Below are 20000 nucleotides of genomic sequence, written 5' to 3'. Positions count from 1 at the left end.
CCTTATGACATCACATCACTATTTCGAAGTGAAGTGACCTCTTCTTGTCTTGACCTTGCCAGCTACCAGGCAAAAATCCACATCAGCACATTTTGTTTATCTTATTCTTCTATATCTATTTCATTATTATGTATTTATCTAATTTCATTTCTACATTCTTTTATATATCTATTCTAAGATCTATCTATCCATATGTATAATATGTATGTATAAATATATATATATATATATATATATATATATATATATATATATATATACATACATATACCAAGGCTTTCCCCCTCTTTCAAGGGAGGTAGCCAAAAAGGAAAAGGCATAAAATCATTCCCACCCATTCCATCTCTAAATACACTCCACACCCCTCCACCCTCCCTCTTTTCTTAGCACCTCCTGGATGACGAGTCATCCCTACACCTTGTCCATTGCCCTGGGTCAGAAGCAGTGTCGCACGACAAAGCACATCCACAGCAAGGCCGCTTCATTAAATCGGCGACCCCCCTCTCCGTCCCCCCATGCATAAAAGGAGAAGACGGAGAGAAATCCCTTCGGGCTGCGTCAAATTTTGCTCACACATACTACCTCATCCCCCATCCCCCCGCCCATTCCACCTCATGCATAACATCATCCATATATTATATATATATATATATATATATATATATCTTCGTGTATCTGTACGGGACTAACGGACAGAAATACTTTTCTTTGTCAGGAATCTCTTAAATTCGCAATTTCCGTTATTCACGACGAAAACTCCTTTAAAAAATATTAGATATTGCTTCTGCTATACACAAATTTCTATAATTCGGAACGCTTCGTTCCAAATATTGGAGATTATCTGATTACAAAGGTTTCCAATGGATGGAACTACCTGTATTCGTAAGAGAGAGAGAGAGAGAGAGAGAGAGAGAGAGAGAGAGAGAGAGAGAGAGAGAGAGAGAGAGAGAGAGAGAGAGAGAGAGAGAGAGGGAGGGAGGGAGAATAAATAAATACAATCCCATTGGCGGTAACTAGCGCTTCTATCCTTGAAGACAACATCGCGGCAAAGAGGTGAAATTACAGCAGTAGTGAGGGAGAGAGGGTAGAAGAAAGGGAGGTTGGCAGAAATTTAATGTGACCACCATATATATGCTATATATATATATATATATATATATATATATATATATATATGTATATATAGAGGAATGTGTAAAAATATATATATATATATATATATATATATATATAAATATATGTGTATGTATATATATATATATATGTATATGTATATATATATATATATATGTATATATGTATATATGTATATATATATATATATATATATATATATACATATATATATAGATATGACGTATGTGGAGTAGGAAACACAGTCGTCTTAGTCTTGTGTATATTCCTGACTAGTTTCGCAGGTATGCTTTTCGCATACCTGCGAAACTAGTCAGGAATAAACTCAAGACTAAGACTCCTGTGTTTCCTACTCCACTTATGTCAACCTGTCAGAATGTCTCATATATACACATATGTATATAGATACATATATATATATATATATATATATATATGTATATACATATATATATATATATATATATATATATATATATATATATATAATTTTTATGGAATGTCTGCGCGCCTCTGTATTCTTGAGCCGAGGAGAATGCCACGTGGCATCAAAGCCTTTCTTCTCCCACCCTCACCCCAACCCTCATCCTTGAAGGGGGACAGGACCAACACGTATGCACACGCACGCAAACCTCATATTTTGTGTAACACACATGCATATATGCATGTGTACATATACATGCTTGTATTCATGTATATACATACATGTATATATAAGCGTTGAATGTGCTTTCTCCAAATATGCACCCAGGTATTCACCCACCAACTCACCCATCCATAAATACACCCACATATGCATACTCATACACGAATGCGCCTGAGTATATATACATATGACATGCACACACACACACACACACACACAAATGAAAGAACGCCATGAGGTCATGGGCGCAAATTGAAAAAAGTCCTATGCTTCAAAGATGTCATGCAGCCCTCAGGTAACCGGCCACGGCCAACTATTCTAGAGAAGGAGTTCACGGTACAGTAATACATACAACCCCAAAGGACCGAATTATATACCAAACCCATCACAACCATAGCCCTCTAGCCCCAATCCAACCACTTCACCTGTTCTTTAATGTTCTTCCTCAGTCCTCTATCCCCTCACAATGAATGTTTAAACCCCTCCCTCCCTCTCCCTCCCGGACCTGTTGACAAAGCCCTAACTACTTGACGGCGGCTCTTGCATGGACAAAGAGGGCGCAAGACCCATGAAACGAGGAGGGGAGACGCCGGTCAGACGCCTAATTGCGTGAGACCGACGAGGGGAAGGGAGAATTAAATGGGAACAGTGGGAGAGGTGAGTGGGGAGAAATAACAATGAGCGGGAGGGATGATGGAGGGAAAACGAAAGTAATACATCTGGCAAAAGAGAGAGAGAGAGAGAGAGAGAGAGAGAGAGAGAGAGAGAGAGAGAGACTGAAAAGAAAATATTGACTATGTATGGAAGTATCGTGTACATACATACTGTATTCAGACGTAGATATACATACATACCCACACCCAAAGACACACACAGACAAAATATACACACGCACACGCGCGGGGAACTCTTACAATCACACGTAATCGCACACACACACACACAGACACACACACACACACACACACACACCAAGAATAAAAAAAAACACATACGTGTACCTACAAGCACTGTTAGAAGCATGCACTACTGAGACCACATGAAATTATGCAAGACGGGAGGAGGTAATTAGTTGATGAAATATGCAGGATCATGGGAGGAGGGAGGGGGAGAAGGGCAGGTTACGGCGAGGTAGAAAACGGAGAAGAGATGGAAAGGGGAGGAAGAAAGGGAAGGAGGGAAAGCGGGGAAGGGCCGGGAAGGAGGGAAGGAAGGAGGGAAGGAGGGAGGGAAGGGTGAAGGGTTGGTAGAGTTTAGGAGGAATGGAGTAAGTGATGGAGGAAGGGAAAAGAAGAGACGTTATGGTAGTATAGACAAGGATGGCTGTGGATAGGAAGGGAAGGAGAAAATGAAGGGGAAAGGGAAGAGAAAAGTAAAGTGAAAATGAAGGGGGAAAGGGAAAGGTAGAGGGAGGAGGAATGGTGACAAAACGTGGAGAAAAAAATCTGCTTTGTAACAAGAAGTCAACTGTTGTCGTTGTGTTCCCCAGCTGCTGCTCCAAACATCTCCGTAGAGCTCTGATATGATAGAAATGGTCACACATGCGCGCGCGCGCACACACACACACACACACACACACACACACACACACACACACACACACTGACTTCAGAACCCGCAGCCCCACAGTGGTTGGAAAAAGTCCTCGAATCCTCCCATAGATCCCTCCATGAGGAAACGTTGGACTGTTGTCTGCATTGTGTGAGAGTGGATCTGTTTCGAGTTAGTTTTGATAAACGCTGAGCGATAAAATATATTCGAGAAGTTAATGATAAAGAAATATCCAAACTAATTGGGCCACAGGGTGTTCGGATTTGGGGAGTATTCGGATACGCGAGGTAAAAATATCCCCTATGACCCACCCTCGTTTCCGCTCGGCCACTTTAGTACTAAATTTTCAATTCTGAAGGAATGAAAGTGGAATATATACAATCCACACAAATCGTGTTCGGATAATGGCGGTTCGGATATGGGAAGGGTTATTGTACATATAGACACATACCAAGTGCATTCTTCACAATAAGAACGTTTGCGAGAGCCCTAAAAAAGGAGGTGGGGGGTGAAAGCCCACAGATGTTATCCGCCCGGCCCCCCCCTTCCCACACACACACCATCAGAAGAACGGCACCCACCACCACCGGAGACGTATATAAAGTACTCACATCTTCATGGTGCAGACGAGGCTTGTGATTGGTCAAGCCTTCGTCGTCGTTGTCGAGGTCGACGTCGTTCCAACTCCAGCCGCTCTTCTCCTTGTGGACCGCGAGCTCCGCCTGCAGGGGAGAAAGGGAAAAAAGTGTTTATCCTTGAAAGCCCACAGCAAGACCCCCGCTCTATCCCCTAGAGGATAACACAGCCAATCCTGTGTTCGAGAAAACAACTAACAAAACTTTGTGTTATAATTTCATGGATTACGAAAAAGCCGTTGACTTGGTTGAACAAACGATAATTTACGCAACCAAGGAGCAAATGAACACATCGTAAGGCGTCTACTAACCATTTCTGCAAACGGTTTTGATGTAGCCAAAGGAGACTATTTTTAAAAATGTACGAATGTATATTTACAGAGTAAACTACACCGCCCATCTACAACAGGCATACTCTCTCTCTCTCTCTCTCTCTGGTATGAGAAAATCCATCTGAGATCTTTTTGTTGCTAGTAGGCAGTGTAATTATTTCCCTCCAGGTAACGTCAAATTCCCCCCCCCATGGGGAAATATCCCCTAGTTTGGGAAATCCTGCCTTAGGCTATTTAACTAAGAACCCCCCCCCCTTCATAAACACATATACATCTCCGGATGGCTCAGGAGCAGTGTTCTCCTCCCACCTTGTGATATCATTCGCCAACGGCGAAATCTACGATAAGCACCTTCGCTACTGTGGACGGGGGAAGAGGGTGGCACAGTCGTGAATAAAATCGCCTGGCGGCGACAAGGAGGGGAGGAAAAGTACCAACACGTATGCAAGGGAATAAGCCCTAAGATTTAGGGAGACAATGTATGTCCTCAACGCGTATATGCTTCATGTTTCAAATCTGTTTCAACTGTGTTTCATTTGTCTTACTCATGTTTCACTTGTTTCAATCGTCTTACTTGTGTTTTATTTGTTTACTCGGGGCTCGTTTCTGTTTCATTTCTGTTTTCCCTTGTGTTTCAAACGTGTTTCATGTGAGTTTCAGCAGAACCCGTGAATTCAGAGGGGCAAGTGCCTCCCTTCCCCTCAACACAAGATGACGACGGGGTGGGGAGAAATCCCAATTTTAATTATAGCTAATTACAAGACCTGGAATTGTTATGTTCCAAAAACGAGTCCATTGTCTACAAAGTGGACACCTGCAGCAAGGCCTGGCAATCCTGCTTCCACTTCTAAGTACTACACGTTGATGATCGTCTCCCAGGGAGATGTGTGGGGATTAGGGGTCGTAAAACGATGACATCATCGAGTCTCTTACGATCTCGTAAACACGCAAACATCGCAAAGGTGCGGGTCACTAATTCTTTGGAGTGAAACCTAAACGACAGTGTTTGTGTGTGTGTGTGTGTGTGTGTGTGTGTGTGTGTGTGTGTGTGTGTGTGTGTGTGTGTGTGTGTGTGTGTGTGTGTATGTGTGTGTATGTTTGTCTGTATTTACCTAGCTGTATCTTACGAGAAGGGAAGCTACGCTCGTTGTGTCCCATCTGTGTATCTCGCAGTGTCTAGTTTCCTCTTAAATTCGTGTATGGTTTTTGCACACACTATTGTTTCGTCTAGTATGTTCCATACATGCACCACTCTGTGTGGAAAGCTGTTCTTTTTCAGGTCCCTTCTATAACTGTCCTTTTTGAGTTTCCTTTCATGTCCCTTTGTATTTCTCCTATCCCAATTTAGTAAGTCTTCTCTATCTACGATTTCCATACCTCTCATGATTCTATAGATGGTCACCAAGTCACCTCTTTCTCTTCTTTCTTCCAGAGTCGGTAATTCCAGTTTTGACAATCTCTCCTCATATGACAGAGGTGAAAGTGTTGGGGCCATCTTCGTAGTTGCTCTTTGGATTCTTTTAATTTTCTTTATACTCTTTTTAGTACTGGTTGACCATATTGTTGCTGCGTACTCCAGTCTTGGCCTTATTACTCTGACTAGTATTTTCTTCACCATTTCTTCGACCAAGTAGGTAAAAGCCATGTTTATTGATCTTAGCAAGTTGTATGTTTCTCCGATAATTTTGCTTATCTGTTTATCAGGTGTCATGTCCTTTGTGATAATTACTCCAAGGTCTTTTTCAGATACCATTTTCTTTACTTCCTTTGTACCGATTTTTTATTGTCCTGATATTTTTTTATTTTTACTTTTTCCAAATTCCATTATGCTACATTTCTTTATGTTGAAGTCCACTTCCCACTTCTGACTCCATTCCCAAACCCAATTCAGATCTCTCTGCAGCAACTCACAATCCGTTTCAGTACTCACTTTCCTCAGCAATTTTGTGTCATCTGCAAAGAAGCTCATGTAACATTGCACACCCTCATTCATGTCATTTACGTAAATAGCAAACATTATCTGAGCCAACATTGATCTCTGTGAACCTACACTAATCACCTCTTCTCAAATAGAACTCTTATCTCACTACTCTCATTTTTCTTCCATGCAAGAAATCCTCCATCCATTTCAGCAGTTTACCTTGTATCCCTCCTATGGTTTCCAAGTCCCAGTGTGTGTTTGTGTGTGTGTGTGTGTGTGTGTGTGTGTGTTTGCTAGTGTGTGTGTGTGTGTGTGTGTGTGTGTGTGTGTGTGTGTGTGTGTGTGTGTGTGTGTGAGAGAGAGAGAGAGAGAGAGAGAGAGAGAGAGAGAGAGAGAGAGTTGGGGGGAGGGAGAGAGGGAGAGGGAGCATTATTAACCTCGACACAACAACAACAAAAGCAACGTGGCCCGCAACGTAAAATACAATTAGGGGCGTCTCTCAAACTTGTGTCGATCTCTGTATGTATGTGTATGTGTGTGTGTGTGTGTGTGTGTGTATGTGTGTGTGTGTGTGATTGAGTGTGTGTGTGTCTGTGTGTATGCGTGTGTGTGCGCGTGTTTGTGCATGCGTATGTATTTATGTACATATGCACGCATATATATATATGTATGTACTTATGTATGTATGCATATATGCGTGTATATATGTATGAAATGCTTGTATGTATATATGTATGTACAGTAAGTACGAGTATGCAAACATGTTTGTATGCATGTATGTATATGTAATCATGCATATGTAAGCATCTTTGTATGCATAAATATATGTACACACATGTGGTTATATATTTTAAATGTGTGCTGTATGTATGCATGTATGGATGCATGCGTTCCTGTATGTAGGTAGGCGGGTAAATACGTACAAAGGTAAGTATGCTACTATATACATACGTATGCTTGTATATGTGTATATGTATGCATGTATGTATATATGTATGCATGTTTGTATGTGTATGTATATAATATATATAGGTGTGCGTGTGCGCACGCCACCTGGGGTGTTGTACCTTCATTAATACCATTCCGCATCTGCAGCTGCCGCCTGCGGCGTAGGACAAAGCCCGCAGGCCGCAGGGCCGCATCCTCGCGGCCGCGGCACGGTGCGGCGTCAGCGGAACGAACAAAGACGCGAGATGGGTGTTGCCCGGGCCTGCCCGGAAGTCCCAGACCCAACCGGTCCGGCCCAGCCCACCCCAGCCCGGCCCGGCGCCACACTAACAAAGAAATGTTAGCCTCCTCCAGTAGGGTCTGCTTGAGACGGGTCTCCAAGTCCTCCCAGAAAGTCTCCTCCAGCAAGGTCTTTCTGAGTCTACTCCAAGGTCTCCTAAAAAGAGGTCTCCTCCAATGCCTCCCCTGGGTTTCCTCCAGTTATATCTCCAGTAGGCAGGCTTCCTGGAAGATCTCCTAAGGTCTCTTCCATGATGGTCTCCCCCTCGGTCTCCACATACAGGAAGGTCTCCTGATACCATAAAGCCGTCACCACCTGTAGACCACCTACCGAAGGCGCAGCCGAAGTACTGTCCCTCTTATGATACGGTGACGCTCGGCTCATGGCCCCCGGCGTGAACAGGTCTATCGATCGAGACCCTAGATCAAGTGTGGTTGTTCGGAATGAAATGACGTTGTCTTGAAGGAGGTGATTCCTCTACCAACCTCTCCGCTCCGATGACGCACTTTACATACTTGGTTCTGGCATGCGCTAGACGATTTTAAGCGCCGTCTCGACAGTTTGACCAACGTCTCCAGTTCCTTCGGCGCCTTCTTCAGATCGACCGAAACCTTCACCAGGTTTCTCCATATCGCAGAAGATTGGGTCTAAGTCGCATCGGATTCCTCTTCCGGGGTAAGAAGAGAAGCACACGCAGAGCGCGAACCTCCGCCAAGGAAAAACATAAAAAACCTTTGTATTTAGGGGGAGACTACACAAAAATAAAGATATTAATCGTGATCCGGATAACCATGTGTATTACGTGGGCATACTCCACCGCTAAAAAATAAAGATGGGCATACTCCACCGCTAAAAGATAATTATAACACAAATAAATAAACAAATATATAAATTAATCAAATACTTCGATTTTTAGCACAGTCTGTAACATACAAATAGACAGAACTAACATTTAACCTCCCTTTCGGATATAACTAATGTCAATTGGCTCCCACCACAGCCAAAAAGGTCAAAGATAGCAAAAGTCTACGCGACGGCAGCGCCTTATATAACATATACGACACCAGACGGACTCCGACGAAACCCGCCAGACTAAATCCATCCAGGGTCGGTCATGCCGTACCGGCGGGACCCGACGAACGTACGTTCACGAAAGAACAGTCGGCATCCGACGTAGGGTTGCTGTGACAGGCCGGCCGAAAAAAAAAAAAAAAAAAAAAAATCAGTCATCCTGAGTTCACTCTCGAACAAAGAACAAAGACCTCCTTCATACCATTCTATGATTCACGCGACCGCGCTAACCTCTGCCATCGCACTCCTGCAAACTTCTCTATCTCGTCTCTCCACCTGTCTGGTTTCCCTCTTCCACCTTCCCATCTCGCGGCGTCCATTCAGTTACACACTTGCTCCATCGTTCGACAGTCGATCGCACTAACTTATTTGCCCAATTCCACTTCCTCTCTTTCACCGCCTCCACAATATATTTCACTCTAGTCTGCTCTCTCACCCAACTTGCTCTCTTTCGGTCTCTCAGCGTCATTCTTTTGTGCATTCCTTAGCTTTGTCTCCATCGCCTTCATCGGTTTCCAAGTCTCACACCCGTAGATTATTGCTAGCAGAATGCAATAATTGTAAACTTTACGTTCCAGACATACAGGCAGAGAGCCTCTCCGGATTTTATTATACTTACCAAACACTTTCCAACCAATTGTAATACGTCTTTTTATTTCGGTATCATGATTCTTGGTCACTTTCACCATCTGGCCTAAATATTTATACTCCTCAACTTCTTCAAGAATCTTGCCATCAATTATAATCTCTTTACTTTGAAGTTTCGTGTTATATATATATATATATATATATATATATATATATCTTGCTCGTAAAGAAAGGCACTAACATGATGCCAAGGCTCGGAAGGGGAACGCGACACATCAATAAATAAATGAAAGACAATGATGACCTAATAGGTTTCTGGTAAGGTATATGGTATCTTATGCCATGTGATATAGGATACGATATTATGCTATGTCATATGGTATGTGATGTCATTGTATATTATGGTATGGTATGTCACTGTATATTACGGTATGGTATGTTATGGTATGTATGGTATAGTGGTAGTTCTAATCTTATCTTAAAATTACTCCACCTTTTTATCCTACTTCCAAAGCTATGTACCGTGCACACTGATTTGACAAAGATTTATTAAAACTGAAAAGTAAAACCAAAATAACGATCTCCCACCTTCACTCCCTCCCACCCCAACCTTCCTCCCACTTAAGGGAGAACTCCTCTACCAACCTCTTTATGTCGCAGCTGCTCCTTGAGAGTGGCTGTTTGGTGAGCCGCGTGCAAGTCAGCTGCTTGAAGACGTTCTTCCAGCTCTGCGCGGGTGCCTTTCATCTGGTCCAACTGTGGAGAAAAAGAAAAGCTGGTGTCAGGGAAGCTGTTTTGTTGAGAAGATGGATAGAACCGCTGGTTAATGCTAACGAAATTCAAAAGGCAAGCGCCATAGAGGCGATGGCGAACCGATTGACCTGAGTGTACAAACTGTGTACCCATATTTGGTAAAAATGTCGTCAGAGTCGACATGACGTCACGAAGTTCTCAGGAGTTCTGCAATTTCGGACGAGACATGTCCTTACAGGCAAGTCCCGACTCTGTCCGTAAACAGACTGTGTGTATTTTGGGATTTCCCATGTAACACATACACATACACATACACACAACACACAATTAATATTTCTTCGAAATGGAGGAAGTTATATTTGAACCCAGTCATACCAACGGTCATCTCCTGACGTCACACTAAACCAAAAACGGATATTTACTATTGGTGCTCCGACAGTATAGACATCAGAGAGAAGTATTTCCCTGCTGTCCATTTTTATTGCCCATCAAACCCTTCACCTCCATATGGGCGTGCACACAGAAACAATCCCATATTGATACAACACAGACAATAGTCCTTAGTTTCTTCCCAAAGAGATCTGAGGGAGGGACCAAGGGCCGTTGCCAGTCACTGTGGGGCTGCGGGTTTTTCATTTAGTCGAAATCGAGGCAATAATTTTCATTATATTATCATCATAATCATTATTACTATTATTAAAATTTAATTGTCAAAATTATTATTACCTTTATCATTACTAACATTAAAATTATTACCTAATGTTATCAATATCATTACGTGACAGTACACATAGCTGAACACTGCGAGATTAGCTACAACGGAACCCTTACATATTTTATTCTGGCTGACGCAAGACGATTTCATTTTAATTCTGAAGAGATAACCATGTCGATGGTATTAGTAAGGATACGAGGTTCCTCTATGCTGCCTAGTCAAACGGGTGTTTGTATATATATACACACACACAAATCTACGGTCAACGGAATCCCAATTTCGTAAAACGAAAGAAAATTGCCCTTCTTATGTCAGCTACTTTCTGAAAGGTTAAAATTTCTCAAATATCCTCACAGTCATAGCTAATGCCATCATCTCCATATATATATATATATATATATATATATATATATATATATATATATATATATATATATCAAAACTAAATGTAGTATTCTTGATCGAAACCAAAGTGCAACACGGAAATAATCCGTTGAAAGAATCGCGATTATTACATTGATACGAGTTCCTTAAGTGAGCCAAATTGACTCACTTTGTAACCTAATCACTCTGACCGTAATTAAACAGCACCACAAGCACCTCATTAGCTGTTGACATCCAAGTTCAGCTCAATTACCTCCTTGAGAGCGTGAGCACGACCGTAAAACTGGCGCGAAGAGGCTGTAAACAAGCTACACGACTGTCGATGTCTCTCGCAGTCGTGACGTCATATCGACTGTGTTCCAATGGCGCGAAGTATTTCGCATTATTCAATCAAAGCTTTACCTCTTTGGCGACTGTATATTTGACTTTTATTTTTATTCTAACTGTCGCCAGGTGATTTTTTCAGAGGGAAAACAGTAGACGTAGGAAACTTAAGATAATATAATGCAGCTGTAAGTTACTATAATATTTCCTTTTATGTAGATTCAAAACAGGTAATGTGAGATGATGGTAAAAGAACGAGTCAGTCACTTGATGTATTACAATGCTCTTGCTTTCTACACAAATGTAAAATAATTCAAATATACGAAAATTCGAATTTTCTGAGATATCGGAGACACATGCCAACGAAGTAGAGATATGTTCTTTCATCGCTTCGTAACAGATTAAATCTTCTGAAATGTTACTATCAATAAAACAAGTGCCACGATTTTTTCCCTCTGTAGAATATAGACAAGCACACACGCCAAAAACACTCCTACCCTCATCCTATCCCTCCCGGACATGGGCAGGAGATCCAGGTTCCGGGAAGCAAAGGTTTCCGGGTCCTTATGGCAAGAGAGGAACGGGAAGAGGGAGGGGGAGGACGGTGTGAACATGCAGAGGCGACTTTTTCATCTCAAACTTTATCAAACCGATTGACGGATCGACCGACCATGCGCAGAATATTCAACATAGATGCTGTGTGTGTGTGTGTGTGTGTGTGTGTGTGTGTGTGTGTGTGTGTGTGTGTGTGTGTGTGTGTGTGTGTGTGTGTGTGTGTGTGTGTGTGTGTGTGTGTGTGTTTATTGAGATACAATCCCTCAGTGATCCAGGACTCCACCGAAAGACCAGAGCTGCTATTTCCTCCAGAAGTTGGAAACCAGAGGAAATGTAAGCAGCTAATATAGATCTATTTCCATTGGCTGTTGGGATGTGACGTCATGGATTTCCTGGCGTCAATACTCTCGGGTTAATCTTGGGTACAATAAATCTTTAAAAATATTGTGCGTGATTACAACATAAAGTATATACTACAATATCAAGACATTGTTCAGACAATAAACTAGAGAAATAAGGTTGTAAATACAATAAAAGAAGAAAAAATATCACCACATCGAACGGCTAAAGGATGACGTCATGTAAGAGCGAGCGCAGTTCCATGGACCAATCACAACGAAGAACAGTTCCACCGATAACGAAAATCGTGGAACCCAATCACTGTTGGTTCTACGTCACCAAGGGAGGCGAGTGAGGAGGAATGAATCCCGTTTGGCTGAATGATAAAACGCCAATACAGCAACTAGGATTATATACTCGAAGAATCAACACACGAAGTTCATCCAAATGGACACGTATGTGCCTGGATGCGTGGATGTGGATTATTCCCATATGAAGACGATAATCTTACTTTCCTTTATAGCCTACCGTACCCCCACCCTCCTCCTCATACCCACAGCCCACCTCAACTCACGCCCACAGTCCACCTCTTCCTTTAATCATTCGTCAGCAATTTACTTCCACAGGTCTTGCAGGCCCATTTAGACGACCCCTCCTCCTCCTCCTCCTCCTCCTCCTCCCTCCTCTTCCCCCCCCTTCCCCGCCGCCGGCAAAGCCTAAGTGCCTGAACCGTGGCGTGTGTAATTAACGAGCGTGTAATCGGCGTGTAGAAGAGACATCGCCTCCCATTCGCAGTCAATCAAGCCGTTTGACACGTCAAGTGCGAGAGAACGTGGTTCCGACCTCCCCCGCCTGGCTGCGAGTCGAAGAGTGAGTGTGTGTGTGTGTGTGTGTGTGTGTGTGTGTGTGTGTGTGTGTGTGTGTGTGTGTGTGTGTGTGTGTGTGTGTGTGTGTGTGTGTGTGTGTGTGTGTGTGTGTGTGTGTGACGGTGTTTTGTTGTCTTGCGGTGATGTGTGTAAGGTGACAGTAACTGATATAAAAATGTCCGGAGTAGAAATGGAAAACAGGATGGGGGATGGGTGCGGGAGTGGGGGGGGGGGGAGTAGTTCCTGCTGGCTGACACAAATAATCCCACAGGTGTTTGTGCACTCCCTGGGGCTCGAACGGGAGCCATTACATGTTGGCAGCAACATCGATTTGGCGGATTTGGCTAATTAGGCCAAACGGGGCCCGCCAGAACGTCGACAAACAAACGGGTTGGTCTATTCCCACACCTGCCACGGCCCCGCCATAAATATTGTAATCTGTGAAATCGTATTACCAGATTAAAGAGCGCTACACAACACGACGTTTCGTGACTTTTTTTTTCTGGCACTAATAGGATAATGACTGGGTACATTGGCAGTTAGTACAAAGCGGGACAGTACAAATAGCGGCACACCTTTGACAACTAGCGCCGCACAGAGGAGGAAGGGAGAAGCAAATTCATTTTCCTACATGTACTTAGTTTACTGTAACTTACAGGAAAATATATAAAGCATACATATACGGTCCCGCATCCAGCCAATACTCCAGTGATAATGATGATGATAATAATAATGATAATAATAATAATAGTAATAATAATAATAATAATAATAATAATAATAATGATAATAATAATAATAGTAATAATAATAATAATAATAATAATAATAATAATAATAATAATAATAATAATGATAATAAACAAAATAATGAATTAATTAAAAAAAGAAATAATAATAAATAAAATAATAAATAAAAATAATAAATGTTTTCGTTCGAACATTATTTCTTCTTCTTTAAACTTATTCCAAAGCCGATGTATCTGTATGAAATATTATATTTCTAGACAGCCTTTATGATCACCCTTTACTTTCCTCTCATTCTTCCATTCCAAGCAAAGCGCTCTTCCATATGAATTTTGCCCATCCCAATCATCTTAAAAACAATTTCATCACTTCTCCTCTTGTAATGGGAGAAGACTCAGTTTTCTGGGCTTGTATCTATAGTTTACCTATTAAAATGGGCCCATTTTGGCTGTCCGTTGTATTCCCTCGTTCTTACTTATATTCTTATCTTGTGTGGGGATCACACTACAACTGCATATTCCTACGAGGGACGGATAATGGTCTCTCTCTCTCTCTCTCTCTCTCTCTCTCTCTCTCTCTCTCTCTCTCTCTCTCTCTCTCTCTCTCTCTCTCTCTCTACCATCGCCCCAACCTCAAAATGACACACGACGTTCAAGTTCGTCAACTGTTTACAAGTGAAAATATTGATCCTTGTGGTACTCCAATGTAATCCAACTTCGATAGTATACATTCTTTGCATGTTAACTAATCAGACTTTCTCCAGATCTAGGCACAAACTGTGTTTGTGTGCATGCATGTATGCATGTGCGTGTGTGTGTGTGTGTGTGTGTGTGTGTGTGTGTGTGTGTGTGTGCGTGTGTATGTGTGTGTGTGTGTGTACTTGTCCTTGAGCGTGTCAATGTACATGTACATGTGTCCAACATAAACGCGCGTTTCTTCGTCAGGGCAGAGTAAATTCCGACTCCCACAAGAATATTCGATTCAGCGCGGGCGTCCTTCCCACCCCTACCCTGAACTAGCCGCCCACACCCACGCCCACCACCAGGCCACAAAAGGGACCACACCATCACAACACAATAGACCACCCTTTGCCAACAAAAGAAAACACAACAAACATAACGAAGGCGTACGTACGTGTACGTGTACGTGTGTGTGTGTGTGTGTGTGTGTGTGTGTGTGTGTGTGTGTGTGTGTGTGTGTGTGTGTGTGCGCGCGCGTGTGTCATTCACCACGGTCTACTACACGATGACCTGAATTATAAAAGTTACCGTGCCCGCACTACTTCTTGGGTTACTCGTCGGCAAGTTGTTAAACGTCTAAAATTTGCCAAGAAATATTCACCATGGACAGATGAACAGTGGAAAACAGTCTTCTGGAGTGACGAATCGACTTTCACAGTGACTGGCACTCCAGCAGCCAAGGTCTACCGCAAGCCTGGTGATGAGCCCTTAAAACCTCGCTTCACGAACAAGGTCGTCAAGCGCCCTGCCTCGCTTATGGTTTGGGCAGGATTTACGTATTATGGTGTTGGCAAGCTGGTTGTACTCCCTGCTAATGATAAAATAAATCAGTATAACTATCTGGAGTTATTGGCTGACTATCTTCCTGACAGTTTTGAGGAGACCAAGGCCGAGGTTTTTATGCAGGATGGAGCACCTGCTCACACGGCCAAACTTGTGACAGACTGGCTAAGAGATTGTGAAGTGAGTTATATTAAAGACTGGCCAGGTAACAGTCCCGATATTAACCCGATGGAAAACCTTTGGGGTTTAATGAAAAGAAAATTACGTGACACCTCATCAGTGCCACGTTTGGAATCCGCTATTCGCCAGCTCTGGGCCTCCATTCCTGAAACAACCGTCCAGAACCTCCCTTGCACTATCAGTTCCAGCGCGTCTCCAGAAGGTGATACAGAGGAAGGGATATTCATTTTAATCAATTTCTATATGTAAGTACCATAATTTGCATTATTTCATATACTTTCACATGCAAACTAACCTTCACCTTCAGTTTACAGGTTTCATTAAGGGCGGCGTCATTACTTTACGCGCATACTGTATATATGTATATATATATATATATATATATATATATATATATATATATATATATATATATATATATATATATATATATATATATATATACATATACACATAAAACACACTTTTTATCAAAATATTAATCTAAGCTTAGGTATGTACAGGCTTGATAATTTCATTACAAAGAAAATTGTTGGATGTTATCCTGCCCGGACATTTGGTCCATCTGTGACCTGAGGACCTGAGGACTGTGGGTAATTTTCTCAGGCTTGTGTGATTCATCTTTCCATGTTCCTTACAATACTTTTACTTCTGTAGTATATATACTGTCTCTGTATCTCCCATACTGTATTCCCTTGATGATGTCTTAAATAGACGAAAACGTTCGGACTACGTTTCTTATTTACCAGTGTTTTTTCTGCACACACACACACACACACACACACACACACACACACACACACACACACATATATATATATATATATATATATATATATATATATATATATATATATATATGTATATATATATTATATATATATATATGTGTATGTGTGTTACTGTGCATGCGTGTATGTTTGTGTGCGTGCGTGCGTGAACGTGTGCGCGTATGTGTATGTGTGTCAGGAACTGTATTGGGTTCTAATTGATGTCGGGGTAGACGTGGTGAGTGGTGAGTGTTTCGATGTTAAAAATACACCCGTATCCCTTCTACATGTGGGCGAACTGATGTTAAATATAAACAAACACTAATGACAAGGAGACAGGGCGTAGGTGCTTGCACGCAGATGTGTGTGTGTGTGTGTGTGTGTGTGTGTGTGTGTGTGTGTGTGTGTGTGTGTGTGTGTGTGTGTGTGTGTGTGTGTGTGTGTGTGTGTAGGCGTTCGTGCGTATACCAATGTGTGAACTTATCTATTCTCAAACGTTATCCTAACAAACCTGAGTTTAGTACAACAAAATACATCACACTAATGAGCTTTTATATCAATTGTTGATTCAAACAACGATGCATGCATACGTAAATTCCACCAATTCCCAGCTCTACGGGCCAATACACGTCATGAAAAAAGGCTCGTAAATACATTTATCAATACTTCAGTCATCAAATTTGGACAGCGTAACTCTTCTTGCACTTTTGGCGTGGCGTTTTAGCTGCCGCCAGGCTACTTCCATCACCCTCTCGTCTCCCTTCGTCCCGAATGGCACTTGCTTCGTTCTGGGTGTCGCTAGGAGACATTTACTCAACTTCTCTCTCGGTTTTAACGATTTGTGACTCGCACTAAGGACATTCCACCGAGGAGCTTCGACTTCATGAACAGAAGCCACGCAACTAAAGACGACCTCTGGTGAAGCACTTTCCTGATTTAATTCAAGCTAAGAACGAGCGAAACAGGGGGAAGGGGCTGGACTCCAGACTGCGGGAGATCTAGAGAGATCGCGACCCCTTTGACCAAATTTCATCGCTCAACTACATACCATCACTTGCGTTCAGTCAGAATAATACGAATAAAGTACGTGTTAGCATATTATTCGAAGGAGATCATCCTACTGTTGCTGTCGTCATGTGATTTTATTCGGCTGAGAAAAAATCTAACTCACCCTCCCTACGCGAAATAATAATAATAATAATAATAATAATAATAATAATAATAATAAATATATAATCAGTTAAATAAATAATGAATATCAATGACGGCTCAAGACCCACAATAAAACGACTTCAGGACCTGGAGTGGCATGGAGGAAAAGACAGTCATGCTGACACCGCAGGACATCGGTCTGCGCATGCGTAGTGCCTACAAGAGGGGGTGTATGCCCGTGTAGACCCAGCAACACAGCACCAGGTTGGGGAGGGAGGGAGGGGGGGGGAATGGGGTTGCAGGGGATAAGAGGGGGGTTTCTCTGTGATGGGGGTTCTTCATACCACACCACCTGCTACGTACAACAAAACTACCGTCTGTCTCCACCTGTCGCCTGAGACGGATGTCTAGTCAGACCACCTGCCAGCCCCTACTGTCAGCAACCTTGCATCCACCCGCCCGCCCCCTTCCACCTCGTGCCAGCACCTGACACCACTTATCAACTCAAAACCATTCTATTTTATGCCCTTCGGTTAAATATATATTCCTACGGGTATACACACACACGCCCATACACACATGCATACATAAACGCAAGCGAGCACACACACAATTTATCTTGGGTCCTTTATATATATATAGATATATATATATATATATATATATATATATATATATATATATATATATATATATATATATATATATATACAGGTGCGCGCTCATACAGGTCAGAGGCAGCTGCTGCAGCCCAGCCAGCAGCACAATTACTATGCTGCCCTGGCGCACCGGCACACCAGCTCCACACGCGGGTGGATCGGGGCTGGTGCCCGGCAGGACGGCTGCGGCAATGGCCACGTGCGGCTGCGGCTGCGGCGGCGACGGCGACGGTGTTCCCCACCGCACCCTTCTCTAATTACCGATAACAATGAGTGGAAGGGTAGGGGGAGGGAGAGAGAGAGGGAGATTGGGGGTAGGAGGGGAGAGGGAAGAAGGGGGAGACAGAAGGAAAGTGAGGTGGACGGGGGAGATGGGAGGGAAAAAGGGTGTAGGGGAAAGCAGAGTAAGAAGAAAAGGAAGGAAAGGCGGAGAGGGAAGGAAGGAATGGAAGGTGAGATGTGAGGGTAAGGGGGGAAAGATTAGGAGGAGGAGGAAAGGGAAGAATACGGTGGAGAGGGAAGAAGACATGGGGTGGGAAGGAGAACACCCTAGCTTACCTAAGCCAGACTTTCCGCCCAACCCCAATCCATCCCCCCCTCCTCCCTTTGAATCCGCCTACCCACCCACCCACCCTCCTTCATCGCAAAGCATAGCATGCCTTCCCTTTCTCCCCATGTCACGTGAGGTCATGCTACGTCACACGTCAGGCATTGCGTCACGTGTGACGTTGACACTTTAAAGAAAGTGACGCCACTTCTGGTTAAAACGAAAAGATTTTATTTTAATGGTCGGGGGACGGGAGGCAGGTGGCCCCCTTAAGTATAAAAAAAAAAAAAAAAGTTTGGAGTTAACCATAACAAAGACTTTTAAATCTGAGTTAAATGAATTAAAACAAACACACACACACACACACACACACACACACACACACACACACACACACAGAATGGGGGGGAGGGAAAGAAACGCCATGATGGTGGTGGTGATGGGGTTGGTGGTGGTGGTGGTGGGATTGTGGTGGTGGGATTGTGGTGGTGGGGTTGGTGGTGGTTGGTGGTGGTTGGGTTGGTGAAGGTGGTGGTGGGGTTGGTGGTGGTTGGTGGTGGTTGGGTTGGTGAAGGTGGTGGTGGTGGTGTTGGTGGTAGGATTGGTGGTGGTGTTGGTAGTGGTTGTGGTGGTGTTGGTAGTCGTTGTGGTGGTGTTGGTAGTGGTTGTGGTGGTGGTTGTGATGGTGGTGGGGTTGAATGTGGTGGTGATGGGGTTGTTGGTAGTGCTGTTGGTGGATGGGTGGTTGTTGGAGGTGGAGGTGGTTGGATTAGTGGTAGTATTAGTATTGCAAGTAGTAACACTAACAGTGGTCACTAGCTGCAATAGTAGTAGTAAGACCAACAATTCTAGTAATACAACCTATGATTATCCCCCTCTACGCTATATAAGTGACACGTACTCTCGTATATTCTATCTGGCTGGCGTCAGGAGATTTTATTCACCCCCGTGACAGTGAAGGACTCAATCAGTCCTTCCTTGCTATTCCCAACTTACGTTAATTGCCGCAAATCTGATAATTGCAGGAAAGTGGTTACGACGTCAGTTCGACTAATTCACAGGCCGCAATTACTATAACGACGCGCACAACAAAGCCACAAAATCTGCATAATTGTTGGACACTAACAATGGCTCTGAAAAATATATATACTCGTATATATACAATAATAACAATAATGTTTATACTAACGAACTAATATATGAATATTTCAGATAAATGCTTCGTTAAACACGGTGCACTTCCATCACAATGAATAATATTTATAGCATTTCTTCGGCAGTAACCAGCGTTTCTATCCTTGGAGACAATATCAAACCAGGAGGTTGAGCCATAGAATTGGTAAAGAAGAAGTTTCTGGAGGGCAGGAGAAAGAGGCAATG

The 20000-nt window shown here is 42.9% G+C and overlaps 1 protein-coding gene across 2 annotated transcripts in view; it reads right to left on the bottom strand.

Moving 5' to 3' along the window:
* The window catches only part of LOC143028660 (uncharacterized), a 245980-nt gene that overhangs the window by 181013 nt on the left and 44967 nt on the right, over positions 1 to 20000 (bottom strand). For both annotated transcript variants that reach the window (XM_076191085.1, XM_076191130.1), the window contains exons 3-4: positions 9752 to 9862; positions 3943 to 4053 (exon numbers count right to left, since the gene is read on the bottom strand). In XM_076191085.1, coding sequence (XP_076047200.1) covers positions 3943 to 4053; positions 9752 to 9862 — 222 coding nt within the window. The remainder of the gene's footprint in view (positions 1 to 3942; positions 4054 to 9751; positions 9863 to 20000) is intronic.

This window comes from Oratosquilla oratoria, chromosome 1 (genome assembly GCF_046742065.1).
Source record: "Oratosquilla oratoria isolate Oo_2021 chromosome 1, ASM4674206v1, whole genome shotgun sequence".
NCBI lineage: Eukaryota > Metazoa > Arthropoda > Malacostraca > Stomatopoda > Squillidae > Oratosquilla > Oratosquilla oratoria.
Note: the sequence above shows the minus strand (reverse complement) of the source record. Positions and strands in the feature narration are given on the sequence as shown.